Source organism: Martes martes (genome assembly GCF_963455335.1).
Source record: "Martes martes genome assembly, chromosome: 8".
Classification (NCBI taxonomy): Eukaryota; Metazoa; Chordata; class Mammalia; order Carnivora; family Mustelidae; genus Martes; species Martes martes.
Genome location: NC_137895.1, coordinates 10,545,759 through 10,566,330, shown reverse-complemented (window position 1 = coordinate 10,566,330; position 20,572 = coordinate 10,545,759). Strand labels below are relative to the sequence as shown.

At 61.5% G+C, this 20,572-nt stretch overlaps 1 protein-coding gene across 3 annotated transcripts; it reads left to right on the top strand.

Moving 5' to 3' along the window:
- The first annotated feature begins 1,654 nt into the window (after window positions 1-1,654).
- On the top strand, window positions 1,655-19,979 carry GGA1 (golgi associated, gamma adaptin ear containing, ARF binding protein 1). Of its 3 annotated transcripts, none has more exons than XM_080812454.1 (17): window positions 1,656-1,759; window positions 5,490-5,574; window positions 6,765-6,840; window positions 7,847-7,945; window positions 8,856-8,979; window positions 9,389-9,489; window positions 10,154-10,234; window positions 11,275-11,409; window positions 11,491-11,572; window positions 12,690-12,797; window positions 13,554-13,706; window positions 16,255-16,319; window positions 16,765-16,931; window positions 17,383-17,576; window positions 18,362-18,531; window positions 18,780-18,890; window positions 18,978-19,979. In XM_080812454.1, the coding sequence occupies exons 1-17, from the start codon at window positions 1,717-1,719 to the stop codon at window positions 19,086-19,088; spliced, it is 1,905 nt and encodes a 634-aa protein (XP_080668580.1). In that variant the 5' UTR covers window positions 1,656-1,716; the 3' UTR covers window positions 19,089-19,979. The 3 variants fall into 3 exon arrangements, with proteins under 3 accessions (XP_080668579.1, XP_080668580.1, XP_080668581.1); XM_080812455.1 differs by having other exon boundaries at window positions 1,683-1,759; window positions 11,269-11,409; XM_080812453.1 differs by having other exon boundaries at window positions 1,655-1,759; window positions 11,269-11,572.
- Window positions 19,980-20,572: the final 593 nt, after the last annotated feature.

The following is a 20,572-nucleotide window of genomic DNA, read 5'->3' as shown; positions in this document are numbered from 1 at the left end:
CGAAGTACACATTACCTTATGGCTTTTATTGAAGAATGCAATAAACATACAAATCACTTTCCTGCATAATTTTAACGGCCTGCGGGGGAGAATTTTAGAAAAGCATCTCAGTCGGCTGCATGGTGCGTTTAGGGGAAAAACTGACCCAGCACAACCTAACCCCCTCGTCCCCCAGATGAGGTCACTGCAGTTCTGCAAGGTGACTCAGGTCCTTCAAGGCGCTCACCAAGCCCAACCGGCTTCACCAGATTTCCTGGTCTCTGCGGCTTTAACCCTCCCCGGGACGGAGTGGCTCCAGAGGGCGCTATGGACTGGTTCCCCCGAGGGCCGCCAGAGGGCGATAGACTGCAAAGGACTGGGGAGCCCGGGACCGGCCCCCCGCGGGGCATGACGTCATCTTGCGATCCACCGGCCGCGGGTGGGAAAGCCAGAGAGAGAGAGACCTCGGATGGAAGGAGAAACGGCAGGAGAAGAGACACTGTGGCTAGGAAGTCTGTCCATTCTGCCCTCCCTGAGTTCAGACTAGCCCCCATCGGTGCCGTCTCCCCACTGTTGCCTCCTGCACCGCGCTAAAACAAAAGCCTGACTTTGTCGCCACCCCTGAAACTCTTCAACGACACCAACAAAGCTTACTGAAAAAAAGCTAAACACAGACCTGCATGATCTTGCCCTGGCCTAATTCCAGGCCCACCTCCTCTGGGGCCCTACGGACATGCTATCAATTCTCTAAACGCATCCTACTCTTTCTACCCTGCGAGCCCCGCAACGTTTGGTTCCCTCCACCTGAAAGACCCTTCCGCACCAGGTTTTTCCGGAGAAATCCGTCTGTCTTTCTGCTAAATGTCACCTCCGTGAAACCGCCCCTCACAAGAGCTCCTGCCTCATCCCCGCGACCCCTCAACTCCAGTTTGGAGCCGGGGCAACCCCCTGAGCTGCCACGACCCCACAGCTTCGGCTACCGCACTGTAATAAATATCCGGCCTTGCCTTTCTCCTCCGGTTCTCCTCCAGCGCCCGTCCCAGAGCAAAGCAAAGGCAGAGTTCATTAAAAGATCGCAGAACGAATGCAGAGACAGCACGGGGGTTAGGTTCTGCCACTTGTGTGCCCTCAAACTATCTCATGGGCTCATGGGTTTGTTGTGGGAGGGAACGCATTCATGCATAAAACGCGCTTAGAACAACGCCTGGAACACTCTAAGCCCGCAACAAACTTTGACTTGTCATTTTCGCCGCGACCAACGTACGTCATTGCCCTTTTAAGGGCCCCTCCCACTTTCGCACCGAAGCGGAAATAGCCCCTCAGGGTTCCGGAAGTGACCTCAGAGCCCCTCAGAAACATGGCCGCGGAGCGTTCTTCCGGAAGCCGTCACGGGCATCTTCGTGACGCACGACGAGTTACAGCGTCCCGTGAGGTTTCCATGGTAGAGCTCTCGGCCCCCAGTCCCTGCGCTTCCTCTTCGGCCTGAGCGCCGTGAACGGGAAGGCAGGCGCCGGGTTCTTCCCGCGCCGTAGACTCCACCTGGGGGGAGGAGTTGGGAGAGCTGGTGACGCTCTAGGCGAGCTCGTTCGCGTCTCTATGGTGCTGAGCGCTCCTGTGCGCCGCTCCCGCGCGTCGGGGCGGACGTTGCCCCTTTAATCGGCGGAGGGCGGTGCCGAGGAGGTCCCGCGAGAGCAGCGGGGGGCGGGGGGCGGTGCCGAGGCTGGGGGCCCGTGGCGGATGGAGCCCGCGATGGAGCCGGAGACTCTGGAGGCGCGAATCAGTGAGTGTCCGGGAGGGGCGCGGGCCGGACCGGAACCGGAACCGGGGGCACGAGGCGGGCCCCTTCCCGGCGGGGGCGGGGTACGCGGCGCCCCCTCCCCACGCTCCGCCTCCGGCCCAGGAGAGGCGGTGCCCCGAGCCGGTTTCTCCGACCCTGGGGTGAAGGAAGACCCCACTAGCAGCGCGGACCCGCGGTGGGAGCGGGCACCGCCCACCCATCCGATCTTTGGGCCGCGACCCTCGGGGAGGAGTGAGCTGCGCCCAGAACCCCCAGGACGGAGACAGTAGTCTCGAAGCCTTGAGGCCCAGACTTCTCCACCGAGGGTCGGACCCCCAAGTCTTCCCTTTAGGCCTGGGAGGGGGAAAGCCAGCGGCCTTAGGGCTGCACCTTAGCGGTCCTAGGGCTGCATCTCCCCGAGGGAGGAACCCTATTCTCTCTGGGCCCCAAGTCCTCCACTCTCTGGCCCTGCATGGCGTGATTCCCTCCTATCCGTTCCTTGAGCTCCTCTCGGATTTGCTCGTTGCCTTGCCCAGGAAGGGAGGACTCACTGGCCCATCAGATCCTCCGAGCTCTGGCCACACAGTGAGAAACCCTTAAACGACACAGGCTTAGGAGGGTCCCATTTGAGACTCCAGAAGTAATGTCAAGTTCTCTGTCACTACCCTCAGCCCACCCCCTCAGGTTCTGTACCTCCACCCGAGACCCCATTCCCAGCCTTTGCTGACCTTCCTCCAGAGGCCCCTGAACCCTTTTCTGTGTGTGTCCTCAGGCAATGGTTACTACTAGTCAGACCTCCTATCCCGTATTGCTGATGGAGCTCCTCGGCTCTCGCACCCCCACGCTGGACTCTCCCTGGGCTAATGACAGCTCCCTCCCAGGTCTCTTCTCTCCTTGGTTCACGTCAATGCCAGGGCCTCAGGGAGCTCTCGGTCATCTACCTTCAGCTCAGCCCTTGGCCCCTCACACACCAGGGAGCTGTGCAGGGTGATTTGAGGTCACAGTCAGCCCTTTTTGAGCCAGTCTTGAGCAGAATTGAACCCTGAGGTTGGCCCTAGAACCACAGCTTTTCCAGGCATGTTTCAGAGTCAGTCTAGTCAGTGAAGGGGGATGGCGTGGAAAGGAAGCACTAGGTGGCCCTCGAGACTGTTCCAGAATGCCACAAGTGTCCAGGTCCCAGCAGCAGCTTGGGAGGATGGGCAGGGCCCTGGCTGACAGATCTGACAAACCTCAGGACTTGAGCTGAAGGTGATACAAAGCACTGTCAGGTTTAACAACAGTGGGGATTTTCTGAGAGTCCCAAGTCTCACCTGAAAAACAGGAGTCAGGACACCCGGGTTTGGCAGTAGGCTGGATTTTCAACAGACTGAGGCTACAATCATTCTCTCTTTTTCTTCCCCGTTGTGCCCCACCAAAATTATAAGCTCTTCCCTCGGCAGTGGTTTGGAGGTAAAGAGTAGTTTCTGGTAGATAAATGATGATATTGTCACCACCGTGGAGTGACAGGGTAGAGTCGTGCCCTATTGTGAAAGACTTCCCTCTTGCCCTCCCTGGGTGTTCTCCCTTGCTTCCTGCCAGGGAAAGTGCTCCCCCCAGGTGGAGGTAAGAGGGCTGGGGGTTGGGGGCCCAGGCCACAGAGGTTGGTCAGGCCTCCTTGGACCCAGCGGTTCTCACTCCGAGCCAGATGCAGGGGAGAAAGCTAATGTCTCGTGATGCCCTTGCTTCTTCCTCACTGCCTTCTGACTCAGGAACAGTTTCTAGAATTAGCTTCTCTGTCCTCACTCAGACTCATGTGTCCGATACTTGTACGGGACTTCCCGTTTTAGGGTCTCCCTGCCAGATGTCATTGAAAGGGTAAGATCCGGTCCCATTTTATCTTTCTAACTCCAGATGGGTGTGCCCCAGCCTCTGGCCACATTGGGGGACTAGAAGGCAGAGTAGGTGGCTACACTTTATCATGGTTGGGGCTGGGGGGAGAGCGGCTGTTCCTGGATCCCTGAACGGTCAGCAGGAGCTTCCTCTCCCTGAGGGACTAGAGGGCTCTGCAGGGCTCCTGGAACAGAGATTCGTACCCAGAGAGAAAATGTTTCATTCAGATTTCTGCTCAGCTGTGCCTCCTCTGAGAGCTCGCCCCAAGAGAGCAGCAGCCCCCCTCCCAATCAAGACACCTTCTATACGTTCTCCTTGTTTTGATTTTCTTTATGAGGCTTCATAACAGCATGCAGTGTCCTGTTTATTTGTTTGTCTGAGTCGTTGGTGTTTCTCTTGCTGGGCTCTGAGCTCCAGGAGGGCAGGAATTTTGTCTTTTTCACCTCTGGGGCCGCAGCTCTCAGAATATTTCTTGAATAAATAGGAAAGGACTAAATGGCTGCCAGGCACTGGGATCCCAGAGCTCTGGGCCTCCCACCACAGCATAGAACCCAAGTGGGCAGGCGCCACACGCTGGGTCCCCAGCCTCCTGCCATCCTCAGATCCTTCTCTGTCCCATCTGCTAGGCTGCGTTCTCTCCACAGCCCGGCTCAATGTCCGGCTTGGGCAGAAGAGGCCGGGATAGGGAGAAGCTTAGAGACAGGCTTCTGGGAAGGTGATAAGGATCCAGCTCTGGCTGTCGCCATGGCCCCACCTTACGTCAAGAGTTTTGTCCTCTAAATCAGTCCACGTTTCACTCCAGCTTTACAAATGGAGAAACAGAGGTTCAGGGAAGTTGTATTAGCTACTTGATTGTTTTTTAACCAGCGCTGGGTGTCGGGGAGGTGACTGTCTGGCCTGGTGTGTCACCCCCTCCTGTAGGCCTGTACCCTCTCCTGGCCACTACCTGTACCTGGGTTCAGACTCCCCCACACCCTGCACCCACCTGCCGGCAGCTGAGCCCTCCTTCATTCATTCGTTTGCCGAGGGGAAACGGGCGTGTGCCCAAGAGGCTGGGATGCCACACAACAGCAGGCTTGGGCCCTCTGGTAAAGGTCAGAGCTGAGGCACGTAGGAGAAAGAGCTGGTCCGGCGGTGCCCCCCTGGGCAAGAGCCTGGGTTAGGGAAGACTTCGTGGAGGAGGTGATACCTGAGCCGCACTCCTTCACGCCCTGCTCTGTGCCCAGTGATCCACATCTCACCTCCGCCCGCACGGCCCTCGTGCCATCCCCAGCCCGGTTAATTCCTGCTTGAGTGTTGCCTCTTCCGGGCAGCCTCCCTGGCCCCAGGCCCAACTGAGTCCCCTGCTCATAGCTCCCTCACCTCCCTTTTCTCACATTGTGTTGAGAACCTAGCTTCCCTTGGCCCACTTCCCAGCCACACGGCTCCTTGAGAGCAGAACTATGGCTTTTTTTTTTTTTTCTTACCTCTGGATCTGAGTGTGTAAATTCCGTGAGAATTGTGAGGACACTTTCTGAAGCAGAATCAGAGGAGGTACAGGTAGGCAGGCGGACAGGCGTGCAGCTGCGGAGATGGGAGCCGTGGGGAGCGGGAGAACCACCCCAAGCACCATCTCTACAAGTAGGACTCTCTGGGGCGAGGCCACAAGGGGAAGCCCATGTACGGGAGCTCATCTGTCCACTGATCCAGCCAAAAGATACTCACTCAGGTCTTGAAGCTGTTGGGCCAGGAAGTCAAGGAGAGTCTTTTTGTTTGCTCAGTCCTCTCCCCGTCCCCTACCGGCCAACCTTGCTGCCCGAGTAGGGAGCAGGAGAGGCAGGAACCCTTTCACCAGGCCACGGGGGCCCTCTCTCCCCTCCTGCAGACAGAGCCACCAACCCCCTGAACAAGGAGCTGAACTGGGCCAGCATCAACGGCTTCTGCGAGCAGCTCAACGAGGACTTTGAGGGGTAGGTGGCCTCCTCTTTTGCTCACGTACTCAACAGAATCCAATGTGCGCCTGCGTGCCCACTCCCCACCATGGCCTGGAGTGGAGACTTGAGTGGGTGGCGACTCCATTTTCATTATCAACGAGCTCACAAACTGATGATGGCACCACTACCGTAAGACACGCCGCCTGTAAACTGGGCCTCACTGAACCCATCATGCAGGTGAAGAAACTGAGGCCCAGGGGACTCGGGGGTTCCCCACAAAGAAAGTGGTAGTCCTGGGCTTAATTAAGCCCAGGCCCGCCTGAGCCCTAACCAGTGTTTTGTTGGGACATGCTCCCCAGCTGGGAGGAGGCCAGCGGGCCCTCTGCTCAAGGGAGAGCGAGAACCACCAGCATTAGAATTAGTGCTTGTCATAAATGCACGTTTGGGGCTTGGTGCAGGCAGGGGCTAGAGTGGCAGGTAGCATGGGGTGGCTTTGCTAGCAGGCTCCCCAGGTGGTGCTCAAGTCTGGGGAGCACAGCATGCCACCGTGCAGGCGCTGTGCTCTGGGAGGCTGTGCATACAGTGTGATGGGCGCGACCTGGAGTCCAGCTGCTGGGGTGCGAGTCCTGTCCCTCTGTTGGCTGACTCAGCCAGGCAAGCCTCCATTTTTTCTGTTGTAAAATGGGGGCGAGAGGGCTGTCGACTCTGAAGGGCCCCACTGAAGGCTGTGCAGGGAAAGGCAACTGGGGTGCTTCATCCATTCTAAGCACTCCGTCCATGTTCAGTGTCACGGTCACCGGTGATGGGTCTTTTGTGATCTAGTAGATGGTATCACCACCTCCACTGTGAGCTGCTTTGCCTTCTCCCAGCAAAATGTCCCAGGGAGCTCTGTCTGCCCATCTTTCATGGTCCATTGTCATGGTGTACTCCCAGACCAGGCCCTTGGAGGCCGTGGCGCCCTCTCCAGCTCCCAGTTCTCAGCAAAGCCAGCGAAGGGGCTGAGCTGATGCCTTCTGAAGGTCCCCGGCTCTGCATCCTTGCTTGGTCCTGCCCTGTCAGGCCTCCGTCTCTGGCCCCATCAGACCAGAAGAGAAGCTGGGCCTTTGCATCTCCCTGCCCCACTGAAGCAGCCAGGGGCTGCAGTCCCAGAAGGGTGGTGTGGCAGCCCTCCCCTGGGGCGCCTCGGACTCTGGCCATTTGGGATCTGTGCCGTTCCTCTTGTCCAGGCCTCCACTTGCCACCCGGCTGTTGGCTCACAAGATCCAGTCACCGCAGGAGTGGGAGGCGATCCAAGCCCTGACGGTGAGAAGGGGAGAGAGGGTGCCATCTGTGCCCCGGCCATGGGGATGGCACCCGGGGAGGCCAAGACTGAGGTTGATTTGGGGTCCCGACAGGCTCTTCTTTAGAACCCAAAGGAGTGGTGCCGGAATGGCTTAGATTGGGAGTCTGGGCCAGCCCCCGGGGGCCCGTGGCCTCCTGTGCCAGCCCCTGCACAGTTAGGCTTCTTGTGGGGGGAAAGGCCCTAGGATCGTCTGGCCCGGGGGTTCCCTGCTCCAGCCGTGTGTCAGATCTCCAGGAGGCCGGGCACATACTGAACGAGGGCTGCACCCCAGGCTCGCGGAACCTGAACTCCTTCAGTATCTGCTCCCAGGAATCAGCATGTTCATAAAGGTCCCAGGAGCAGTGTGCGGCTCTCGGAGCCCGTCAGAGGTCTCCAGACCCAGGACGGTGCTCCCCTTCCCATGACGGTTTGAGTGCTGATGCCAGGCTACGGCCAGAGCTTTCAAAGCTATGTCAGCAGAAGACTGGGTGGGGGTGCGCTGTGGCCCCCAGGCATGGGCCACACAGCAACCCACTGTAGAGCATGGTTGACCTCGGCTGGTAAATGGTTTTTCTTTTCATAGTTCCGTATTTGTTTTGATGGGATAGGGTTTTCTCAGATACATCCTAGTCCTCTGAGGGCACAGATGTGTGGGATAAGGCAAAGTAGATGGTGCCTGTTGAACTTTTAAAAAATCATCAAAGAAAAATCACAGGAAAGTCATTTATAAGCAGTGCTGCACCATGGCCAGGCTAAAGTGGGGCTCCCCCGGCACTGCCAGTTGGGTATCGCCAGCCCTCGAGGGCACCCGCCCACCTTGAGGTGTAGCAATCAGGCTCGGGGCTCTGATCCTCAGAGTCCTCTGGTCCTCAGGAGTCATTTCCCGCTACCCTCCAAATGCCTACCCTTGAGCTTCTGGGCCCTGGCCAAGGTGTGAGGGGAGGCTGTCTCCTCTGACTTCTGTCCCTGGGGTCCCCCCCGACCCAGGTTCTGGAAACATGCATGAAGAGCTGCGGCAAAAGGTTCCATGACGAGGTGGGCAAGTTCCGCTTTCTCAACGAGCTCATCAAGGTCGTGTCTCCCAAGGTGGGTGGGTGCTCTGAGCCCCTGCTCAGCCCCGTTAGAAGTCTGGCACAAACACTTCACAGCGAAGTCCGGGGCGGCGTGGGGTCTGGGACAGGGGCTTCCAGGCCACCCGCTGGCCGGCGTCTCGACCTGCTCACGGATGGGACTGCCCAGGCTTAGTGAGGGGTGACCACAGGGCATGCACACAGCTCGGCCACCCTGGCTCCGCTCTCTCCCCACGGACCTGACTGCAGTGCCCCCCAGCCAAGGCTCTAGTGGAGGGTCTCCCTGTCCCCACCTCAGGATGCTGAGGCCCCACACCTAAGTGGGGGAGCCTGCTGATGGGCCCAGCCCCAGCCTTGGCCTCCCATAGGACATGCACCTGTTTGAGGCCCCTCGGAGGAGACCCCAGCCCTTCGGCCCCTCCTTCGCTCATAGGCCCCTCTCTTGACCAGAGCAGCTGAATGTCCCCACCAGCCCCGCGTTCTTTTCCCACAAGGCGACTGGTGTGAGAGCCCGTTGCCGCAGCCTAATCTGCTGCTAAAAGACTGGGAGTGGGACCCGCTGAGCGGTGCCACACCCGCCCCTTCCCTGGCCCGCCCCCAGCCGGGCGGCTCCTCCTTCCCGAGGTCACAGTTAGGCCCTAGACGAGCTGGCCGCGGGCACTGGGCTCAGCGCCTTCCCTGGGGCAGCCCTTCATCCTCACCGGGTGCCGCTGCTGTCATCCCTGCCTAACAGGTGGGCCGGCGGCGCTCGGAGGTGGCTCGGCGTGCACTGGGCCACTCGGGGGCGGGGAGGGAATGGCAGGGCCCTGCGGGCTGAGCTTTCCGGAGGGAGTCCTGGGGAGGCGGCCAGCTCGGGCCGGGGGTTGGGGCCGCAGCGAGCGGGGCCAGACGATGGCAGCGGCCTCCCCTCCCCTCGGTCTCTGAAGTACCTGGGCTCGCGGACGTCGGAGAAGGTGAAGAGCAAGATCTTGGAGCTCCTCTACAGCTGGACGGTCGGCCTGCCCGAGGAGGTGAAAATCGCCGAGGCCTACCAGATGCTGAAGAAGCAGGGTGAGGGCCCGAGGGCGGGGTGTGAGCAGCGCCTCCGCCCCTCCTCCCCGAGCTGGGGCTTCTGGCAGCTTCTGGCAGTGAGGTCATGGGGTCTCCTTTACCTTTTCGAGAACCCATAGCTAGTGGGGCCTTTCTATGGCTCTGTCTGAAGCTAGGTTGGGTGGAGGGAAGGTGAGTTTGGGTGAAACTTCTCCTCAGAGAGTGGCCCCCACAGAGTGGCCTCAAAACTTGGCTGCCTAGACTCCGCCACGCAGTTCGACACTGTAGTTCCGGAGCCAGCCCTGGCCCACCGGAGTCCAGAGCCGGCATGCTGGAGAAAGACCCCTCCTGCCCTCGCCTGCCCCCCCTTCCCATCCTCCACCCTGGCCCAAGGCCTTGTTCACAGCCTTCCCACCGCCGTCTACTCCAGGGATTGTGAAGTCCGACCCGAAGCTTCCAGATGATGCCACCTTTCCTGTTCCTCCTCCACGACCCAAGAATGTGATCTTCGAAGACGAGGAGAAATCCAAGGTGCGACTCCAGGGGCCGGTAGGAGGGGTACAGGAGGACCTTCGGGGCCTACGGGGTCTGAGCTCCAGGTGCTGGCTGCCCTCCCCCGAAGCAGGGGCTCATGAGGGCCCCGGTCACCATAGTGGGTGACAGGAGGGTCGGTGAAGCACTTCTGTGCGCTGAGCACATCCCACCCAGAGTCCCGGCTTTCAGTAGACATGAGCGCACGTCTGGTGTCCCTGGGATTAGTTTGAGGGCATTTCATAGGTTGAGTAGGAGTTTGCGTATTTTTGTCTTCAATCCTTGTGATGATGATTTTACTAACTTCATGTTAAAGAAGCATGTGCTCACGGGCGAGAAGCTAAACACTATGGAGGAGGTAAGATAAAGAGCAAATATTTATCTAGTCCTGATCTAGAGAGTAAGCACTGTTGAGTTCCTGGTACATCCTTCCAGAAGATTCTCTGGTGAGAATAACATAACATTCTGTACCATCTGTCGAGGATTTTCTCGGGGAACATTCACGTGCAGTGTTTCAGTGCTCCCCAATTAGGCTTCGGTAGATGCTCACTGTCTCACGGAGAGCTTAGTACGTACCCCACATCCCCCAGCGAGGACATGGGGAGCCGGGATATGACCCCAGGCCCAGTACTGGTGTCCCAGGTGTGCCCCTCTGTCCCTGCAGATGCTGGCCCGCTTGCTGAAGAGCTCCCACCCCGAGGACCTCCGAGCAGCCAACAAACTCATCAAGGAGATGGTGCAGGAGGTGATCGCCGAGCCCACAGTGCGGGGAGGAGGCAGAGGCAGGATTTGAGCTGGGCCACCGAGGGGGGGTTGTGTATGTGCATAGGAGAGCCCTGTGGTGGCCCCATAAAGGGCTGTGCCAGCCAAGAAAGAGCTGACTGGGGGAGCCCAGTGGGCAGAGCCAGGACCCACGTGGAGGGAAGAATTTCCCAGCAGCTGAGCTAGCCTGCTCTAGTTGGGCTTCTGGGAGGCTGACGGCCTTTTCCACGAGAAGTAGAAATAAATGAGGCCTCTGTATATTTGAGGTACTTCTGTATGTATATTTATCACAAGAGAGAGAAGCGTGCATGTTTAAGTTCTAAGTGAGTGTACAGACGCTGTGGGTGCACACCGAAACTTTTTGTATGGACGAGGGCAGGCCATCAGAGCTTATGGTCTGGAGACCCGCAGGGCAGGAGTCCCAGGCTGTCTCCCAAGGGCCAGCTGTGTGCCCTTGACAGTGCAGCAGAAGGCCGGGGCGGCCCCCCGCAAGGAGGGTAACTATGGCACAGCACAGCACAAGCCCACCTTCCATCCCTCAAGGAAGGAGCTTGTATAGTCAGCGCAGGGGGCCTGGGATGGGAGGTTCTCTGTCCTAGCTTCTGGTTGTACTGGGTGACCACAAAGGCCCCCTTTCTCTCTTTAAGTGTGGGCACCTCCTTTCGAAGGACAGACGCAAGGAGGGCTAGGGTCATTGAGAGCCACACATGTGGTGTGCAGCTCTGGTCCTCCAGTAGCACCTGGGCCAGATTCCTGAGCTATCCTGGAGGTGGTGTCCGAGGGCCCCAGCTGTTCCGACGGGTTCATGCGGAGGCCGGGGGTCAGGGGGCACCGGCAGGATGAGAGGAAGTGAGCATGGGGTTGGCAGAGGACTTCTTGGTCTAGAGTGCCCTGTGGTGGGCACGAGCCCCATGCAGCAGGGTCACAGCAAGCCAGTGCAAACTCTTTAGAGTGCTGTGGACGGTGCCTGGCTCAGAGCCGGCGTGACCTGGGCTCCCCGGGCGGCGGCCTCCCTAGGACCAGAAGCGGATGGAGAAGATCTCAAAGCGGGTGAGCGCCATCGAGGAGGTCAACAACAACGTGAAGCTGCTGACGGAGATGGTGATGAGCCACAGCCAGGGTGGGGCCTCAGCCCGAAGCAGCGAGGACCTCATGAAGGTGCGCCTGCCTCCTCTGCCCAGCCCCTGCCCTCTCCAGGCCCCTGCCAGCTTGACCCCCGCCCAACCCTACTGCCCCCAGGAGCTGTACCAGCGCTGTGAGCGGATGCGGCCAACGCTCTTCCGACTGGCCAGTGACACAGAAGACAATGATGAGGCCTTAGGTGAGCCCCTGGCTGAGTCGGTCCTGTTCCTCTGCCTCCTTCCCTGTCCTTTTCCAGGCTTTGTTAAGTATCTGCAGTTGGTGGGAGCTGCCACCAGGGGGCCCCCTTCTCCAGCCCCGACCTTGGGTTCCTCCACATTGAGGAGAAAGCAGAGAGCAGGGGCTGATAGGGTGACAGGAGAGCCCAGGGGCCAAGTTCCTCCTCAGGCATTTCATGTGCTCCTCCTGAGCTGAACAGTCTGGAATGGGGAGAAGGGACTGGCCCAGGTCACCGAGCCTGACGGTGGTAGGCCGGGGGCTCTCCCCAGACACTGCCTCCCTGGTAAGGGCCAGAAGAGGAGCACAGATCCCACAGGCCAGAGCAGTTCCAGAGCTGGGCCCCGTGACTCCTGCCAGGGCCACCTATCAGGTTCTCGTTCTTATTCTCTGCCGTTGTGTCAGCCAGTGTCTCTGGGGCCACAGTCCGGGTGCCATCTCAGCCCCTGACTCCGTGGCAGCCCACTGAGGGCCTCCCTGTGCCAAGTGCCTGGTCCCTGCCCATGGGACTCGCTGCCCGGACCCCTCTGAGCCCGGCCCCTGAGGGCGTGACATTGGTACGGGCCTAGTCTATGCCGGGTGCTGTTCTAGTCCCCGGGGACGTGATGTGCTTAAAATGGACCAAAGCCACGTCCTCAGCAGAGCGCGGAGCCTAAGGAGAGGGGACAGACAAGAAACCAAGGCCGTGAGCATGGTCGTTTCTCAGGTGGTCATCAGGGACCCAGAGACCAGCCAGCAGGGAGGGGACAGGGAGTGGGGGGTGAGGGAAGCCCTCCTGAGGGGACTTAGCATGAAGATCTGAAGGCAGGCAGGAAGGAAGCCACGCAGAGATGCGTGGGGCATCCGGGCCGCAGAGTCAGTGCCAAGACCTGGAGGCCAGAGCGTGCTGTCGTGGTCGGGGCGGTGGGGACACTGGACAAGGGGAGGTGGCAGAGGGTCCGAGTGAGCAGAGCCGTCAGGATGCTCCCGGCCCCACCCCCTCACACCCTCACACGAGGGTGGGGATGGACGCAGGGTGCTCCTCTCCCCCGAGAGCCCCCCACCTTCTTTCAGCCTAATCTCTCTCCTCCTGTCTGTTCCAGCCGAGATCCTGCAGGCCAACGACAACCTCACCCAGGTGATCAACCTGTACAAGCAGCTGGTGAGGGGAGAGGAGGTGAACGGCGATGCGGCAGCCGGCTCCCTGCCTGGTGAGCGCGTGGCCGGGGAGCCCGGGAGGGGCCTGGCAGCCGGAGCGGCGCAGAGCCCAGAGGGGAAGCGCAGGTTCTAGAGCCGTGGGCCAGGACTGCCAGGGTGACCCTGTCCCTTTAAGAAGGAGAAGGCCCCTAGGGAGAGAGCTGGGGAGAGTCTGTGCCCAGGCTGCAGCTTTGGGGGGTAGGAAGTCTGGACATGGGGCAGAGGGGGTTGGGAGCCAGGTTGGCAAGGACGGGCAGAAGAAGGAAGGCCTTTCTTTCATTTGATAAATCTGGCACCTCTTGTGCGGGGCTGGATGGCACCCTCCAGGCTTAGTCAGTTCTCAGAAGGTGGTTGGTGGGAGGGGTTGACACACAGAAGTTGCGGGCTCGGCTCCAGTCAGGGTGAAGGGACAGCCATGGGGGCCTGCGGAGGTTAGAATAGGCCCTGTTGGGGTGGGCGGGGGGTGCGGTGGGGGGGCACCACACAGAAGCAGCAGAGTTTAAGCGAGATCTCAAAGGATGGGAGGCCGTTGGCCAAGTAGAGGGAAGGAGGAAATAGGTTCTGGACAGAAGGAACACCATGGGCTAGACAAAGGGCCTGGTGGCAGATTTGGGGGCCAGGGCAGTGTGGCCAAGGAGGGGGAAGGAAGCAGGAGGGCTGTGAGGGGAAGGGGTGCAGCTTGCTGCCTCCCCCCGCCCCCCGCAGGCACTTTGGCTTCCAAGAGCCTTACTGTCCTTCATCCAGGGCGTGCCTGACTCCTTTCCCCACAGGGAGCACCTCAGCCCTGCTGGACCTCTCCGGCCTGGATCTCCCTCCTGCGGGCACCACCTACCCTCCCGTGCCCACCCGCCCTGCTGACCCGGCCAGCCCCGAGCAGCCTAGCACTTCAGTTTCCCTGCTTGACGATGAGCTCATGTCTCTGGGTGAGGAGGGGGCGGGGCCTGGAGGAGGGCGGGGCGGCTGCAGGTGGGGGGTGAGGCTTCTGGAGGCTGGGGTGGGGGTTAGGCCCATTTCACGACTGAGGAGGCTGAGGCTCAGGGAGGTTAGAGAGTTGGCACAAGTTCTCAGTCCGTGGGCGAGGCCAACCAGCCTCTAAACCCACCTCCGGAGAGCTCACCACAGCTGGGCTCCCATGGCCCATGGGAAACCAGTGGGACTTCCCTGCAGTGGGTTAGAGCCGAGAATGGGGTGCAGGCTGGCAGCGGACCCGCGGGGAAGAGGGGAAGCCGTGGCTGGCCCTGCCGCATCGGAGCCCCAGGCACCTTGTGCCCCAAGCTGGTCCTGGACCACAGGCCGGGCACAGGGCTCCAGGGCCCACAGGGAACCGGGCGCACTCCTGGGGAGGACGGTTGTCAGGAGTCTAGCTTTCTGGTGCAGTGGCCCCATCTGAGGGCTTGGAAGTGGAGGACGGTAGTGACAGCCTGAAGTTATTAAAGGCAGAGAGAGCTTGAGCTGTGTCAAAAGAATCTGGAAGGTTTTGCTGGGGAACTGACTTGGAAGGCAGGAGTCAGACTGTTCTCTTGAGCCAAGTCTGAGGTTAAAAACCCAACCTGATGGACCAGAAAAAGTGCTCATGTGCCGGGGTCCTGGGCAGGGGACTGGGCAGGGGGCTTCCCTAATAGCTGCTACCGCACTGTCGTATCACAGACCACCCTCCATAGGAGCGGGGGCCGCTGACGTCCCCGCTTCACGGATGCGGAAGCAAGGCTTAGGAAGGCGGGGTGACTTGCCCTAAGGGGGGCGCGCAGGTTAGAACGAGGCGCTCTGATCCTGAGGCCTCTCTCCGAGCCTCTCTGCTGCTTGAACTCACCTCCTTGGCCAGGAAAGGGACATAAGAACTTGGAATGGGACACAAGGGAGAGGGGACAGTGGACCACCAGCAGACGCCCTGCCTAAGAGGGTCTGACCACAGGATGTCCAGGCTCAGGTGGCCCAGCAGGTCCAGCACCCGGTGGCCAGTGCCCCACTGGGCGGTTGGAGAGTGGGGCCCGGCCCCCCGGCGACCAGCAGGGACCGAGCTGCCACCTCATGAGAAGCAAGGTGTGCCTGGTACTTCCTGTCCAGCCGCTGAGCGGCTGCAGCAGAGCCCTGAGCCTCCAGCTTCCGGTCGTTTCTACTCAAAGGCAGAGAAAATGTGGGAACAGGAACCACAAGTGCCAGGGCAGCACCCGCCCGGCTTGGCGGAATAGAGGAAGCCCCGGGACCACAGAGGGGGCTTGTCCCAAACGGTTCTTTGTGGCAGGAAGGGTGAGGGGTGGGGGCAGGGGAAGCCACGCGGACTTCCCGCCCGCCGAGGAGGGTGTCCCGGCACTGCTCAGGCACTTCCTCTGAAGGGCTGGTTTGTCATGGTCCCCTCATGCAGACGCTGTCGTCAGCTTGGTTTTACAGATGAGGCGCAGGGAGGTTGTCACCAGCCCGAGGTCACACAGCCAAGTGGCCGGGCTGCGTTCATACTCCTGTAAGGAGGCCACAGACTCCATTCGGGCCCCGATGCTGCCCCTTGCCGGCCGCATGGCCTGGGGCAGATTCCCTGATCCCTCTTGGCATCCGTTTCCTCAGCCCGGAAAGAGGGATGACATCTCTACCCTGGCTTCCGTAGTTGTTCGAGGAGTCAGTGAGCCCCGTGCCTGAGGAGCCTGACGTGTCAGAGGCCGGGGGTATGCATGGGAAATGTTAGCGGCCGCCCCCGTATCGTCCCGGTTCTCGGGGCGGTGCGGCCGGAGGAGACCGAGGCTTCTGAGTTGCCTGCACCAGGCTGCAGCTCGCTCCTGCAGGATTTATTAGAAACAGGATGACTTGTCTTCCCTAGGTAAAGCCTGTGGTGAACTTAGCAGAGGTTAGGCTGGTTGGTGACCTGCCATACGGCAAGCCAGCGAGCAGAGCCATGTGGAGGGCTGCCGGCTCCCCTCAGCCCCAGCCAGCCCGAGCTATGGGCATGGGCCAGGGCAGAGAGGGCCTGTAGGGTCTGCGCCAGCTCCGCCGGCCAGTGTGCACGTGGAGACACCACAGCCCGGCCAGGGGGGCTGTTCGGAGTCTGGCGCACTGCCTGCCCTCCAACCCGGATGCTCAGAGGCCATTGTAGGGGGTGGGGGAGTGCAGAATGGTGCCTCCTGTCCATGGCTCCTCACCTGGTGTCTCCCACCCTGCCTCCCTCCTCACCACCCCTGGGCTGCCAGCTGCCAGCTCGCTTTGAAGACAGAATTCTGGGGTCCAGTGGTGGAGGTGGCCTTAGAGTGGCAGGCACGGAAGCGTGAAGGGTTGCGGGGAATGGGCCTTCGGGCTCTCTGGTTTCTGCTTCTGCTCTGCTGCTGGTTCCCTCTAAAAGTGGGTTTTCCCCTTTGAGCTAAGCCTCCGGGGGGGATGCAGGGGGCGGGCAGGTGCCAGGGACCCCCAGGCCAGCACGCAGCACCCCCACTCCCGTGCTTCCGCTCGGGAATCTGCCTCCTTCACCTCCATCTCGCTTCCTCGCAGGACTAAGCGACCCCACACCCCCTCCAGGCCCAAGCTTAGACAGTGCCGGATGGAACAGCTTCCAGGTAGGAGGGCCAGGAACCAGCCTGGGCCGTCCCGGGGGAGGATGGTTGGGCCAGGCAGCCTGCTGGGGGCAGTGAGGAGGGAGGACCATGTGGTGGGGGTCCTGGGGCTAAGGCACCGTGCGCAGGTGGTGGAGGGCCGGCGTGCTCTCCTCGCCTCCGCACCCTCTCCCTGTGTCTCTGTGTTCGGTTGTGATGGGCTTCCCCATTCTTTTCCTCTTGAGGGCGACTTTAAGGTCCCTGGTATGTGATGGTTTCTAGAGTAGAACCCCAGACCAGGCCAGCCCACGAGAGGGGTGTGGGCCAGCAGGAATGTTGTCCCTTTCCGTGCTGCTGCTTCCCCAAATGTCACCTGCCAGGTAGAGAAGGGGCCTCAGGGCAGTTCCGGGTGACTGCTCCTTCTCCAGCACAGCTCTACCCATCTGCACACTTTGTATATGCCCAACAGTCCTCCGATGGCGCAGAACCCCCAGCCCCGCCTCGGGTACCCAACACAGACAGCCAGCCCTCCGCACAGACGCCCCTGCCAGCGAGCAGTGGTCTGGACGACCTGGATCTCCTGGGGAAGACCCTCCTGCAGCAGTCACTGCCCCCAGAGTCCCAGCAAGTGCGGTGGTGAGCACCCCACCCCGGGCTGACATGGGGTGGGAGTCGCGCCCATCCCCTCCCCCACCCAGCCCCACGGGTGGCAGATTCGGGGCTCTCCCAGGCCCAGCAGGGAGAGACCTGGTGCCCGCGTGCTTCTGTGAGCCGCGGCTGCTGGAGGGCCGCCGTGTGCCAGGCTCTGTGCTGGGCTGGAGGAGGTGGCGGTGCCCAGGGCAGGTGCAGGGCCCCCGTCCCGTGGAGCACAGAGGTTATGGGAGAAGGGGGAAGCTGCGCCCTACAGGGCAGGGGTGGTGGGCAGGAGAGCAAGAGCTGCCTGTTCCAAGGTGAGGAGACCAAGGCCCGAAAGACTGGAGGCGTCTGAGCTGGCCATTTGGGATGGTCAGGAAGCCCAGCCTTTCCTGTGCCCCTGATCTCTCAGCCCCACCAAGATTCACACCCCAATGCCACATCCCCCAACAAGGGAGAAGCAGCAGCCGGCCCCCCGGCTCACACTTCGGGACCTGCAGAATAAAAGCAACTGTAGCTCGCCCAGCTCCAGTGCCCCCGGCCTCCTCCACGCCGCCTCCCCCGAGCCCCCCGGGTCTTTGCAGCAGCCCGCGACGACTGAGCTCTCACTGGCCAGCATCACTGTGCCCCTGGAGTCCATCAAACCCAGTGAGTGGGCCGGGGCCACCGGCGGGTACGGGCTGGGCCGGGACCCCCTCGCCATCCACTTGGGAGCTCTGGGCGAGGCCCTTGCCCTTTTCGGGCCTCTGCTTTCTCATCTGTGCCAGAGTGAGGGCAGAGCGCTCTGCAGATCCCAGGCTCCTGTAGGCAGGAGGACTTTTTTTCGCTGGGTGCGCCTTCCGCAGAAAGGCAGGGCCGGGACAGAGAGGTTCAGGGTCTCTCCAAGATCATGAAACTAAATGGGGCTCAAGCTGGAGGCCCAAGCCTGAGCTGCCCCTGCCCGGGAGCGAGATGGGGCCAGCCCAGCCCAGGCCATGAACAGACCAATGAAGACGGGCAGGTCTTCTTGGCCTTGTTCCTCTCGTAACTACACTGTCACCAAGGGCCTCACCCCCAGTGTCCCCAAGAAGTGGGGAGTGGGAGCACCCTCAACAGCAGGGTGACGTACCAGGGTTGCATGGTGAGAGCGTGACCCCAGCTCACCCCTTGGCCTGCACTCCAGCACTGGGGGAGCCCCAGCTGTGACCCCGTCTGGGGTGGTGTCCTGCCACCACCCACACGGTGGAAGTGTCCCTGCCCCATCTGGGTGCCAGTCTGCAGCCCCCGCCCGCCCTGCTCCCCAGGGTGAAGGCGAGGACCTGAGCTCCTGGACCCGTCCACTCCTTCCCAGCAGCGCGGCGAGTGCCTGCCGGGAGCCGGGTTGGGGGAGTGGGCTGGTCGCGCAGGGGCTGAGGCCTAGCGCCACCCATCACCCTTACCCTTCCCCCTGCCAGGCAGCATCTTGCCAGTGACGGTGTATGACCAGCATGGCTTCCGGGTTCTCTTCCACTTTGCCCGAGACCCACTGCCCGGGCGCTCGGACGTGCTGGTGGTGGTGGTTTCCATGCTGAGCACCGCCCCCCAGCCCATCCGCAACATCGTTTTCCAGTCAGCTGTCCCCAAGGTGACACACGCGTGCCTCCCTCCTTTGGAGGCAGGGTGACTTGGGGCTGGAAGGGAGCCAGCTGGCAGGGCAGGGGGGCCAGGGGGCAAGGTGCAGGGTCCCTCTGGGAATTAGGGGATAGAAGGGAACCAAAGGACAGAGCCCCGGGACCCCCAGAGGAGGAGCTGGCAGGCGGACTGAGCCCGGCCCATCAGGATGGGGCCAGGAAGCCAGGGCTAGCCGGTGCCGTCCCGCCCTACGGTCTGCAGGTCATGAAAGTGAAGCTGCAGCCGCCCTCAGGCACGGAGCTGCCGGCGTTTAACCCCATCGTCCACCCCTCAGCCATCACCCAGGTCCTGCTCCTCGCCAACCCCCAGAAGGTGAGGGGCCTGGCCGTGATAGCGCACCGCCGTGGGGGTGGGGCAGCCTCTTCTCTCCCTCTGACTCTGCCTTCATCTCTGCCCCAGGAGAAGGTTCGGCTCCGCTACAAGCTTCTCTTCACCATGGGCGACCAGACCTACAACGAGATGGGGGATGTGGACCAGTTCCCCCCACCTGAGACCTGGGGGAGCCTCTAGAACAGGGAGAGGGTGGGGAGAGGAGAGGGCAGCAGGACCGGGCACCGTCTAGCCTGGGTGGGAGGCTGTGGTGGCCTAGGATGCCCTTTGTTCCCATGGCGAGATCCCTTGGGCCTGGTGCTTCTCCCCTCACCCCTGTGGCCCCCCTCCTTCCTCGTCCCCCTCCCCTGCGGAGCTGAACCCAGCAGGAGGCTGGGCCTGGGTTTGCACTGCTGGGGACCTTTGCCACAGAGGGGGAGCCTGGAGCAGGGAGCAGCTGCGTGGCCCTGGAAGGACCTGGGGTCATGGGGGAGAAGCATGGCTGTCAGGCAGGGGCCAGGACCTCAGGCCCAGCCCCGACCCCAGCCCGGGGTGGGGTCATCCCCACCTTTCTCTTATGCCTTATGGGAAGGCCCAGCCATAACTCGGGGGCCATGCTGGTGCGGGAACCAGCTCAGGTCTCCTCCATAGGAACCGGGTGACTGGGGGGGTGATGCCTGCTCCCCCAGCTCTTTGCACTCTGTGGTGTGTGGTTTGACTCTTTGCTTTTCTTTCTCAGTGGCCCTGTGGTCACCATCTCAGGAGGCCCAGTTGGGGGAGCCCCACGCGGCCCCCACTCCTCATGGGGGTTTCACTCCACTCACCTGCCCCCTTTGCCGTCAGGCCTCCTGAGGGGCTGTGGGGGCTGTGGCTGCTGGCCCAGAGGTTGTGGCGGAGCGGGTGCCCCAGCGCTCCTGGCCAAGGGAGGCCCTGCACTGGAGTTCTCAGTGCGTCTCCTTCAGTCGCTGGCCTCTGCTGGGGCCTCCCGTGGGCACCTCCCCTCTGCCCATCCATCTGTCCGGGGGCTGAGGGGTCGGTGTGTAAGTGAGAGCAGGAGTATTTATGGAAATAAAAACGTCCTTTTTTCCTGTACCAGCTGCCCTCCTGGCCTTTCTGAGGTGGAGGGAGATGGGGCTCCAGGAGCTGGAGGGCCCTGGGGCTGCCCCGCAGGCTTCTCTAGCTCAGTCTTTGGAGCTCCAGCCCCCCCCCCCCCGTCTCCCCGCCCCCCAGCATCCCTGAGCCCTTCACCGGAAGAGGCCCTGCTTGGGGGCCTGTGGTGGTGCTGAGTCACCAGAGAGGGCTCAGGGCTGCGGCGGGCCCAGAGCCGTCCCAGCTGGAAGTGAGTGGCCGCTCAGGCCTGCCAGGAGCCCCAGCTGCTGCAGATGCTGAGTGGGAGCACCCCCCCCCCCCCGCCCACCGGCTGCTCACAACTTCCTCCTGCTGCTCTCAGCCCTCCAAACATGACTGCGTGGCGGCCCCAGAGGGCCCTGCCTCGCCTTCTCTTCTTGCTTTCCCCAGAGGCCGCTCCCAGGAAGCAGGGTGCTAATGGCAGCTCAGTTCTAGAGAGGCCTGGGGATGCTGCACTGGGCCCCCTGCCAGTCCCAGCTGCGGCTCGCTCACCCTCTGGTGCTACCAGAGTCCTCTCTTCCCTGGGAGGCTCCAGTCCAGTCCCCCGGGAACGGCTC

Coding starts and splice junctions, on each gene's coding strand:
- GGA1 (XM_080812453.1), top strand. CDS start 1,717: ATGGAGCCCGCGATGGAGCCGGAGACTCTGGAGGCGCGAATCA. Junction 9,490..10,153: donor AAGACGAGGAGAAATCCAAG/GTGCGACTCCAG, acceptor CTGTCCCTGCAG/ATGCTGGCCCGCTTGCTGAA. Junction 17,577..18,361: donor CCTGGAGTCCATCAAACCCA/GTGAGTGGGCCG, acceptor TCCCCCTGCCAG/GCAGCATCTTGCCAGTGACG.